The sequence below is a fragment of the Hyperolius riggenbachi genome, chromosome 5 (assembly GCF_040937935.1).
Source record: "Hyperolius riggenbachi isolate aHypRig1 chromosome 5, aHypRig1.pri, whole genome shotgun sequence".
Taxonomy (NCBI): Eukaryota; Metazoa; Chordata; class Amphibia; order Anura; family Hyperoliidae; genus Hyperolius; species Hyperolius riggenbachi.
This window is the reverse complement of record NC_090650.1, coordinates 121178530-121190530: the sequence shown is the minus strand read 5'-3', so window position 1 is coordinate 121190530 and position 12001 is coordinate 121178530. Positions and strand designations below refer to the sequence as shown.

Sequence of the window (12001 nt, the reverse complement as noted above, 5' to 3'; positions counted from 1 at the left end):
TTAATGTTTTCATTTTTCTTTCCTGATCAGAAGATCTTCGGAAGTCCAAACTATGGTAACATTAGGGGTATTTTTTAAATAAAGGTTTCAGTGAAGAGCAGTGGATTGAATTTTGTTTAATGTTTCATTTTGTTTTTCATTGAATATTTGAAGTAAGCACAACTTCACTTCTCTGCTCTATACTGAATATCTATAAATCAACCTAGTGGTTAATTTTAGAAATACTTAAAAAACAATAGCCATATTAACATAATACATCATATGCAGAAATAATGTATAGTTTATGAGTTGCATCATAAGAAGCATGAAGCTTGTCAATCTAATTGGAACATATAAAACATATATTTTTTGGCAATGCAGAATGTATTCATTATACCAAAATCTATGATTGGTTTGTGTGATATCAAGCAAAATGATTGTCAATGACTTAAAAAAACAAAACAAAAAAAAAAGAAATGCCTAAAATGTAAACAAAATATGCTTTCATTGCATGTGTTTCTAACAAAATTCTTTGTCAGAAGAAGTCTGTTTAGAAAAAAAGGAAGACTCATAACCATAGAAAATATCAGGTTGTACTATAAAAACAGAATTGGGAGATGCCATACATATGTAATGGTTGGCAGTTGATGTTTCTATGCTGTAGCACTCAGCAAAATCTATTAGTACCAACCCACCATATTTTACAAACAATTCTGTATGTACAACATAGAATACCAGTGGAAGATAGTTTAAACCAAGAAGAAAGTAAGAGCTGGTCCGGCCATATAGGTCAAAAAAGAAAATAAAGGGGAAAAAAAACACTGTCTACAGAACTGCGTTAGGATGTCACTTCGTCTTTGGTATAAAATTGGCCATCCATAGGCTGCATTTGATCACAAACTAGGAAATACTACAGAAATTGTCAACAATTTCTTCTATCTATTGCTTTTTTTTGCTTTTTTTTAAACCATGAACTCCTACATAATTTTAACACTATTACGCTATTTTTTGCAATATGACAAGCAAAGCTGACAAAAAAATGTCTTTAAGCTCATAAAAAAAGATTGCAGATAGAAAGCACTAATGCCTTTGCTAGTAGCGATCACGCTTAGTAAATAAACAAAAAAAACAATAAAAAACAGCATTCGACATAAAACCGCATTCCTTCAATGCAGTTTTTTTTTAAAACAGTTCATTGACCCCACTGTAAAAAGCTACAGCCTTCTATAGTTCATATTCACACTTAAGAGAATGTTCATAAAAGTCCACACAATTTTTTTATTCTTGCACACATCATAGTCTTTTTTTATCAGCAAAATTTTTTCTTCATAAGAAGTGAATTTAATGTCAAATTTTACATCTAATGCTTTAACCCTAGGAACCCATATGAAATGTGAACACAAGTCCTCAGGAACAATTATGGTACGAAACTGAAGTCGTGCCTTATTCTCTATCTGGATGCTGTTCTTTTGCTCTGGGATCATTTGATGTCCTTAAAAGTAAGGCAATTTGAATTCAAGATAATCTTTCCTGTGGGCAAAAAAATTTAAAAAATGTACAAAAAAAAAGAATTAGAAAACATCTGAATTAAATGAATGAAAATGATAGCTTAATTATTGAATTAATGAGGAAGACAGTTACGGTCTTGAGTGAAATGCCCCTTCTTGGCATCAGTTTTACTGTTCGTACAGAATGCCACAATGTTGCCATAATCATCCAGCTCCAGGTGACATAATAACCTAAAATATTGTCCTCAGATGTCTTCATTAAGAAAGAGTAGCAAAAATAAAATTGTCAGACTACATAACAGAACTTTTTTTTCTTTGTTTTTTCTTTTTTTTTCCACAGCACATAAAAACACTGTTGAGCAACTTGGGCAAGGTAAAAAAAAAGTAAAGGGAAAAGAGCTTTTGTCAGATGCCTGTGCAAAGTGAAACTCAACTTCTGAAGTTGAAGTGTATCCATTCAAGGCAAGATTTTCTCACCAGCATTCCTAAGTCCTGTTTATTGTCTGAAAAATAAATTTCACAAAGAAACATAAAACAATGAGAAATTTTAGATAGTTTAATAATTAAGCTATTCAATCAATTAACAAAATAAACTGATAAACATTATTTTTAACCACCCTGGCGGTAATCCCGAGCTGAGCTCGGGCTGAGATTTCTGAGCTCAGAGCGGTAAGCCCGAGCTCGGCTTGAGCTAGCCCAAAACTGCCACATGCTCCGATTTCCTGGGTCCCGCTGGCAGTGCCAATTACCCCACAGCCACCAGAATCCCCTTTATCTGCTTTCTTCATTCGGTATCTCGGCAGCCAATCAGGATGGCCAAGTGTTGGTGTGCGTTGGTGTGGTGTGACATCATCGGGGGGCGGCATAAAAATTAAAGTGGACCCTCAGATCGACATTTATATTATATATATATATATATATATATATATATATATATATATATATATATATATATATAAATATATATATATATAGATAGATAGATAGATAGATAGATAGATAGATAGATAGATAGATAGATAGATATAGATATATATATATACATATCGCGAGAGAGTTTAGCCTGTCTAATTCCTCCTCATTTGTCATTTGTCTCTAATCGCAAGTTGTAATTTGATCTCTCCCCTGTTTCACCTTATTGTTACCGATGTCTGCCTAGATTTTGACTACTCTCAGCCGTCTGCCTGCACTGATGTCTGTCTAGGGTTTGATTACTCTCAGCCTGCCATCTGCACCAACGTATGCCTGGATTTTGACTACTCTTTGCCTGCCGCCCGCACTGACCTCTGCCTGGATTTTGACTACTCTTAGCCTGCCGTCTGAACCAACATCTGCCTAGATTTTTACTACTCTCTGCCTGCCGCTTGCACCGATGTCTGCCTGGAGTTTGACTACTCTCTGCCTGCCTTATATGTACAGTTTCCCATTTTTTTAAGTTCATTCATAAATTGTTTAATTCAACAAATGTGTGTTCTAGTATTTTAGCTATATGCAGAATATCTACCAGGCTTTTATTCTGTCATATTTTGGTGAATTATGACTTAAGAATTAGAGGCCTAAAATTCTTGAAAAAAATGTACCGCTTTTGACTCATACTTCCAGACAGAAATGCACTGCCAGGGTGGTTAAACATTACAAAAATGTTATATGTATACTCATTGTAAATTGGCCAATAATAGGCAAATAAAATACTACCCTGACATGAAACAATGTCATTTAAAAAAATAAATAACTATTTGATCATATATAGGACTTTAAAACAAGAGAGAACAAAATGAAGAAAAATGAACTTTTTTTTATCTCCACAACAACAATTAACAAATTAATAACAAATATAACTGCCATTTTTTATAATGCTACATCTATAAATGGACCACTAACGATCAGTGTTTGATTGCACCTTGCCAGTAACTTTTCTAAATATAAACAACTAATGATGATTATAAAGGCAATAGATATGTAGATATGAATCTTAATTGCTTGCACTGGTATAAAATACAAAAATTAAAACAAGCACACAAACAACCAGTATATGCTGCACAACCGGAGTATATTTATGTATAAGTAGTAAGAATATCAGATGTCAAAATTAACCTAAGAATGGGTGTATCAAACATACACATCCCTTGTCATGAAAATCCAATCTAGACAAGCCAAGATAGGCCTATATCACACAAAATACCACATTAATCGGATTAAATAGGAGTTGAACCCTGAGCATAATATGTACAGGCTAGAATTACTATACAAAACAAATTCTGCAACATTAATTATTTTATCTGTTTATAGAGTACGGAAATTGGGAAGCACCGATGCTAAATAATGCAAAAGGTCCCAATAAAAAAACTGCATTAAACTTGGATAGATAAGTCGGCCATAGTAGTTCACAAATATCATATCTCTGTGAATAACTAGATTTCTGATGATTATAAGAAGTAAATGCCTAATATGGGTATAATACTTTCATCCTCCATATATAGGCATTGGTCAGTTAGGTCATTGTATGTAAACTAGTTCTTGTTGCTGGGGGTGCATAATACACTGAATAAAAAAGTTGTATGACCTGATGTGTGCCAGTGCAACTGGCAGAGTCAGTACTCACATGCATCATGTCATATGACATTATATACTCACTATATTATGTCACAGCGTAGATATAAAGAACCGGCACTGCAGATCTCAGTATATATGTGTCATCAATAATAGATTGCTGGGGAGGAAAGTATTGGGTGGAAAGCTGTAAAATTGCGTGCTCAGGCCTTGGAAACAGAACAGATCAATATTGCATGTGTAGAGAATGGGTCGGCACTTGCAGAGATATCAGCATAAAATTAGCTTTATTTGTCCGGCTAAATGCAGTAAGCAGTAAGCAGTAAACAAGTGATACAGTTGTACATTTATCCTACCCGATACTGGATGGCTGTGGGGTGAGGTGGGAGCGATGGGGGCCGCCTTACGACCGTTTTGCTCTCCTGAGCATCTTCAGTGCATTGCCTCTAATTTTATGCTGATATCTCTGCAAGTGCCGACCCATTCTCTACATATGCAATATCATATGTACCACCAGCAATCAAAGATGAACATGTGATATGGCAATTTACACACAATGTAATGATTGTGATTGATAATATACTGTGCAGCAGATGAATATAATATTATACCCATACTAGACAATTAAGTCCATTTCTATAACCGGCACTAGAATGTAATAGGCAAGACTTGTGACCACCAACAAGCGATGCCCAGTCCGCCCACAAGTGAGTGGCCTCATCCACGTGTACCTGCGCTATGTATGCACACACACACAGAGAAACCAAGGAATTTTTTTAGGCAGGATTGGACATTTACTACACTTCCTTATCTCGAATCCATAGTTATTCCCAGGGACACTTATGTACAACTACGACCAGCTTATATATGAAAGTTTTATGCAGTTTTTCTTATCTGGACTGTTTTTGACCTTTTCCAGTATTTAGTACCAGTATTTGGCCACTATTCTACATGGGATGTGTATGCTTGATATACACATTCATGGGTCTGAGTGGGCATCTGATGTGCTTATTACTTATATATAAATATACTCAGTTTGTGCCAAAGCAACTTTACTCCCCTAAATTAGTGTTCCCCACTCCCTTGAATAGCATAACAGATTATCACAACTATTTCTTCTCATGAAAAAAAAATAGTACCACTACTGATCTGGTGATCTAGAAAGTGGTAATGAGGCTGACTCACTTTCTAGCTATGGTGATCATAGCTTAAGTTTCTGTTCACTTATAACTGAATTATTGCAAATTTCCTTCTGTTTTAAGAAGGCAATTACACCAAGCTTTGCTTTTTTAGTAGGAGGGATCTTTGGTTCCTTTTATCCCCCTATACATTCCTAGTAGTTTGGGTCACCCTGAGCTGCTTGGTTACTCTGTTCTACTGGTCCAAGCCCTATTTCATACAGCCTTATCAATCCCTGCCATGTACTGATGAGGACCAAAAGTCCGAAACAGGCTGTCTACATGTGGGTTTGATATGGCTGTGTAAAACTAAAAGCTATAAGCTTGCTATACACCAGCCGTTCTGGATGCTTGCTTGGCTTACAAGGGCGAAAAGGGATAATTTGCATTTAGTGGTAGTGCATTGTGGGTAACCACAAATGTTCACTTATAACTGAATTATTTCAAATTTCCTTCTGTTTTAAGAAGGCAATTACACCAAGCTTTGCTTTTTTAGTAGGAGGGCTTTTTGGTTCCTTTTATCCCCCTATACATTCCTAGTAGTTTGGGTCACCCTGAGCTGCTTGGTTACTCTGTTAAAAAAACAACAACAACAACAAAAACAGAAAATTGTTGGTTGCTTAACAGTAGTAATCATTGAAGATGTCCAGCGCTTTTTTAAACCTGGTCTGATCTGATCTTACTAGTGTCATTATTTCTGTGCACAGTATTCAAATCAAAGTAGCAAGCAAGCAACCTTGACCTTCATCATTTGCAATATTTATGCTTACTCTTTTGTGTTTGTAAATGTTTTTTCTAGTAATTTAAAAAATAAATGCTTTATTCTCACATCAACCAATATACAAAACAAAGCATATTACATTTTTTTTTCATAACTAGGGTGCATTATGTGCATTGTGATCATTTGCATGATCGTGTTTTGTTGTGAGTTTCCTGTACCTTTTGTATGTTAACCCATTTATCTATTGTGCAGCGCTGCATAGTATGTTGGTGCTTTATAAATACAATAAATAATAATAATAATAATTATAATGTGAGGGGTCACATTAGCTCCATGATGCATTGGGTTCCTTTGTAATAATGCAAGTCGAGCTGAGCACTATTGGACAATGCACATGTTATGCTCATATTACAAATGACTGGTGTGACCACAAGCGCATTGCAATAGCTTTAGTGTGACTTAGCCTTAGGCTACATTCACAGTGGAGTGTTTCAGATGAGGGGGCATCTTAATGCAGAAAGTCACACTGCAATAGTAAGTCTATGCAATGTTCAGAGTGCATGCAGTGTGTTGGGATCAAATGTACTAAAGTATCCAAACACACTGCATGCAGTGCATTACTGTATAATATATGCATTAAGAGAGGCAGTGAAGCATACTTTTCATTCACTGTATGCTTCACTGTATGCAGCCTTAAGGATTCCGAACATGTAGTGCGACTTTTTCATTCTGTTACATTGCATTTCTGCCTTTAGAGGGAATGCAATACATCTTTCACAGTGAATGTAGCCTTAATCAAAAAAAGAGGGCCCTTTTGTTTAAGCTTGTTTAAAAAAATCCTAACTTATTTTTGTACAACACAGTGGTTGTGAAAAATTACATTTAAACTGGCTTACATTAATTCATTTCAAGAAATTTATTTACAAAAGTGCTATATGAAAGGGTTATGGACACGCTTTGAACTGTATAAAAGTCCTAGCTGCAATCACTGCATCAGTACAGGTATGCATGAAGAGAAACAAATGTTCCTGTTCTGAGTAGTAAATTGTTCAATCATGAAGATGGATATTAGTGGACACTGTCTACTCCAAACATAACAATAAAGTTGCAATCTGAGTTTACTGTCAGTTTTGGAATAGCTGGTAACAAACTGAAATGAGGACATATAACATATAAAACATTAAATAACAAAACAACGGGAGTAGCTCTGATTTATGGTTGTAGCAATGTTTTAATGGAAGTGGAATTTCACTTTAAGAATGAATTAGATTTTTTTTCTATACACAATTGAGTAGAAGCCCTCATTATATTAAGAACTGGTGCCATAGTGCAGCAGAAGTGGCATTAAACTATTGCAAACCACTAGGAAAAGTAGGATTACTCAAAAACTTAATTATTAATCATGCTTATGCAGTTGAAAGTAGTATACAAAATACTCAAAAATGGTAACTAGTTTCAAACCAGGGGTGGGCATTTTTTTCCGCTGCAGGCCGCATTCCTCTTGTGGCCCGCATGCCTCTCCTCCCTCCCTGTAGAGTTGTAATCTGTGCATTATGATTAGCTTAAATCACCCAATCACATCTTCCAACTGCTATCTTCATGGCCTTGGACATGCTGGCACGTACTGACGGTGGGTCACATAACTCCACTGTGGCCATGGCGATTAGTGCTTGAAATTGCAATTGGGTGAGTTAAACCTAACAACTTTATGCACTAAATGCAACTTTGCAGGAAGGGAGCAGAGGAGAGGAATCCGGCCCTCAATCAGTAGGACGGATTCAAAACAGCAACGGCATACGACCCGCTGGCTGTAGTTTGCCCGGGCCTGTTCCAAACAAAACTTGAAACTCCTTTTACCTAAGCCCTAGTTTCAAAATTGCTCCCCTTGTGCCCTAGCCAGTTTTCATCATGCACTGACAGTTTCATTGGCAGTTTCAATGGCAGTTTCACAGACTGGGCAGTGTTCTTTTTATATTACTTAGTCAATGTAATAAATCGTATAATCATTGTGTCAATATTTATTAATTATATATTTTGTATAGTTGGTGCATAGTAATAGTGTGTGTGCGTGCGTGCGTGCGTGCGTGCGTGCGTGCATTTGTGGAATGTATGTAGGGAGGATAATTTATTTTTTATTTGGATTTTTTATTTATTGCTTTCAGCCTCTAGGGGTTATTATAGAGCCTATTAAGGGGAACTTGAACTTGAACTTCTTGTTGTCTCAAAGGTTATGATGCATTCCTAAATAACTATTTTTTATAGGCTTCAACATCTCAAATAAGGGCTGCAATACATTGTTAATAAGAACATTGTATTTACAAGATGTCATAGAGTTATTTACTCATGCTTTAAAAACAATAGTATGAAAAGTAAAATGTTGATTTACAAAACTAAAAATGTTTATAAATAAAAGTTTTCATGGATTTAAAAGCCAGTTTTAAGAAGTTACAAGAAGATAACTATTTTTAAAAGTTTATTTTCATAGCAGAACCGTTTTGACTTAAAAATGCAGAACAAAACATGTGTAATTTTTTTTCTTTAACAAAAACATAAAACAAAAATAATAACACTGTATACTAGAAGGCAGGGGTTTACAATCTTTCTCTGGGTCGAATGGAATCATAGCAAGGATTGCAAGTTTTTAGTGAACTCGAAACTGATTGAGTCACAGCATAAAACTTTCACAATAAATCGTTGTGAAGATCATATTTGCAAGATTGTTTATGACTGCTGATGTGTGCTAATGAAATAATACCTTGATAACTTAGGTTCACTGACTTACTGATCACTAACCATTCAGGAAGCTCTGATGACCTTAACAGTTTCAGATGATGAAAGCTGAAATGTGAATAAACTTCAGCCAAGATGAGCATTTTATACATTCTCCACTGAGAGTCTAGAATGTGTCCAGATGCCCCATGACATAATTTTATACCATGGTGAGAGGCACTTGGTGGCTAGCAAGCAGGATGTTGAACTGCCCGACAAGCACGCAGTTCAGCCACCCATATGAAAGAGGCCTTAGGCTTCTCCAATGTCGCCTAATGCTTTAAAATGTAATTGTATTTAGGTTTTATATTTGATTATGTTTTTTTTAGTTTTTATTTAACATATATTCAAAGCAAACTTTACAAATCAAGATAGTAAACTAAAATTTTGGCTCCTAGGACATAAATTGCCAGATGCTTACTTAGTCTGTTGGTAGGAGAATGCAGATGCATGTTCATTGCTTGTCTCTACAGGTATTTGTTGCTGCTGTCCACTGGTTTCCTGTGATGAAGATGGTACTGTTTGAGGAGAGGTATCAGCAACAACACCCTATAAATTGGAATAAAACAAAATCTGTTCCAGTCTATTAATAGAAACATTAAATTTCAAGTATGACCCTTAAAGTGAAACTCCACCTTTAAACACAGAAAATGAAAGAAATTAAATAAAGATGATTTTTTTATAAATGCAATTAGTATTAGTTTTATAATTGTTTATAACTCATTTTAAAATAACCTCTCAGTAATCCCTTTTGTATTTTCAGTCTTTCTACACTATGAATTAGTTAACATTCTTCCAATTAAGTTCTGGTACTTAAAAATAGCCTAGCTTCTCTGTGATGCTACATGTTATGTGAGCATCCAGATTGGACCACTGGAATAAATTTTCTCGCCAGAGGCTTTGCTGACAGCCAATCAGAACAACCCCTGACTCTAGTGTTCTAAATGCCTAGTAATCACATTACAGAGTAATCAGGTACAAGCCTGTAAGCACAAGCCTTTCATTCTGTTCTGTTGACAACTCCTGTTGGCAACTTCTGTTGGCAACTCCAGCATGTTTTTTTATGTCTTTACACTCGTGCGATTAATGATTATCAGTGATAATGAGTAAAAAAGGGAAAAAAACAAAACAAAAAAATACAGGGATTGAAAATTAAATAAAGTGACTGCCAGGCACACAGTTCACAGTATGTATGACAAGTCTCAAATGTCAAAATGCATGCAATTATATTTAGCCAGTACTGTGATTCTATGATGAACAAGTCACTAGAACCTTTTTTCAGATAACACAGCAAGCTTGCAGACCCCAATAATGCAGACCACGCTAACTGAATTGTGAAGAGCAGCAGGACACTTATGAATCCTCAACAACATCTCCTTCTGTTCAGGGACGGATAAAGGCTAGTCACTTTCACATCAGCTTCGCATTGGTTTAAAGGACAACTGAAGTGAGAGGGATATGGAGGCTGCCATATTTATTTCCCATTAAATACCAATTGCCTGGCTGTTCTGCTGATCCTCTGCCTCTAATACGTTTAGCCATAGACCTTGAACAAGCATGCAGATCAGGTGCTCTGACAACTACATGCTTATTTCTGGTGTGATTCATTCATGTGATCAGCAGGGTACCCAGGCAACTGATATCATTTAAAGGGAAATAAAAATGCCAGCCTCCATATCCCACTCACTTCAGTTGTCCTTTAACATGCGTTTGACTACATGTACACTGAAATTCAACTTTTCTCTTCAAACTGAGTTCATTTTCCTGTTCACTTGAATAGCTGAAACGGGAACTGATGTCCACTGGAACTTAATCAGAAGTCAAAGGTCTTTGAAAACTAGCCCTAAAATGTTTCTGTTCCACTAGTAATGGTCACACTGCCATCTGAAATGATCCAGAACATTCATTTTCTGCCAGCAAAAGTATAATGTCTGTACAGGCTTTAAGATAGATATAAGAGGGTTTTTTTTCTCTTTCCTAAGCACTGCATAGAGGGACGATTCAGGCACTCATACAAAATGTAAGTTTTAATACTTGATTGAAAGTCCATTTTAAAGGACACCTGCACTGACATATGACATGACAAGATAAACACAGATACATATAGTACTAGTCCTATTTAAAATGTATGTTTAGTCCCCTTCTAGTTCCCTGCACTGCAAGTGTTAAAAACAAATGGTGATGTTATCCATACAAATTGGTCTATTGAGCAGCTTTTGAATACAGCTTAATGTCCTGAAAAGTAAATGGATGACAAAACACTTTTATATTGCTGAGAAAACCCTAATGATAAGGTTTTAGTGTTAAAGGGTCATTGACTCTTTTTGTTTTGCAGCTGAAGTAAGCTAATTTTGCATCAGACTCTCATGACTGCTGTTTAGAATTCAGTTTTAAAACTACTGTTCTATTTACCATTGGGTTATTTTCCTTGGTTTCAGTAGGCACTTGTGCTTGTCACAATCAGCTCATTTTAACAGCCTTTAGTAAAAAAAAAAAAAAAAAAAATGTCTTTTTTAGTTAGGCCCTGTGTGCACTTATCAGATCGCTTATCGCATGAGTTGTGCATTTTTGCAATTTTATGTTTGTCACACATCTAATGTATTTCGAAGGTATCATATTTGTCCTAAATTGTTACTTGAATGAAAGTTCTGTATCTGCAAAATACACTCTATGTAGCAAAAAATGCTTTTCTCTTAAACTGACTCTAACCCCAGACATTCCTTCTTGTATATTTTAAAACACAGGGAACTAACTTGGGCCAGTCCATGCCATTGTTCATGCCATCTGCTGAGAAGCATGATTAATTTGTCATTATCACTTTTAAATTACTTAAAGAGGATCTCTAGCCCAAATTTTCACTTTTAGTTTTGGGTATTTTAGGGGGAAACGCCAGGCAAAGAAAGTGAGAAAAACCTATCTGATAAGGACAAAATCAACAACAAATAAAAAACAATTTTCAAGAAAGGGTTAGGACAATTTCAAAAGCTTACACTGAAGCCTGTTTCTCAGTTGAGATTTTTCTAGCTTGCCATTTCACTGTCAGGTTCATCAATAGCAAAATGAATAAATGCAATATAATATTCTGCAGAGTTTGGAAGCCTTTCCCACTTTATTCATAAATATAATATCTGGTGTTACACTTTAATCCTCCAGATGCTGCAAAATAAGCACTCTGAACAGGTCAGTTCCTATATGCCTTGCCCTGCTATGGATCCAGTTACTCCTTGTCATATTCATGATTTATGTCTATCCTGACTGGCACCACTCAGTTCAGATAAACAGTTCAACCCTTTTCA

At 35.7% G+C, this 12001-nt stretch overlaps 1 protein-coding gene across 7 annotated transcripts in view; it reads right to left on the bottom strand.

Annotated features, from left to right (window-relative positions):
* Positions 1 to 546: 546 nt before the first annotated feature.
* Positions 547 to 12001, bottom strand: part of RBMS3 (RNA binding motif single stranded interacting protein 3) — an 876931-nt gene continuing 865476 nt past the window's right edge. For 3 of the 7 annotated variants that reach the window (XM_068234458.1, XM_068234460.1, XM_068234463.1), the window contains 2 exons: positions 9127 to 9254; positions 547 to 1990 (listed from right to left, as the gene is read on the bottom strand). In XM_068234458.1, coding sequence (XP_068090559.1) covers positions 1984 to 1990; positions 9127 to 9254 — 135 coding nt within the window. In that variant the 3' untranslated portion in view covers positions 547 to 1983. Of the gene's footprint in view, positions 1991 to 9122; positions 9255 to 12001 lie in introns of those variants that run through there. The other 4 variants (XM_068234459.1, XM_068234464.1, XM_068234461.1 and 1 more) reach the window with 3 other exon arrangements.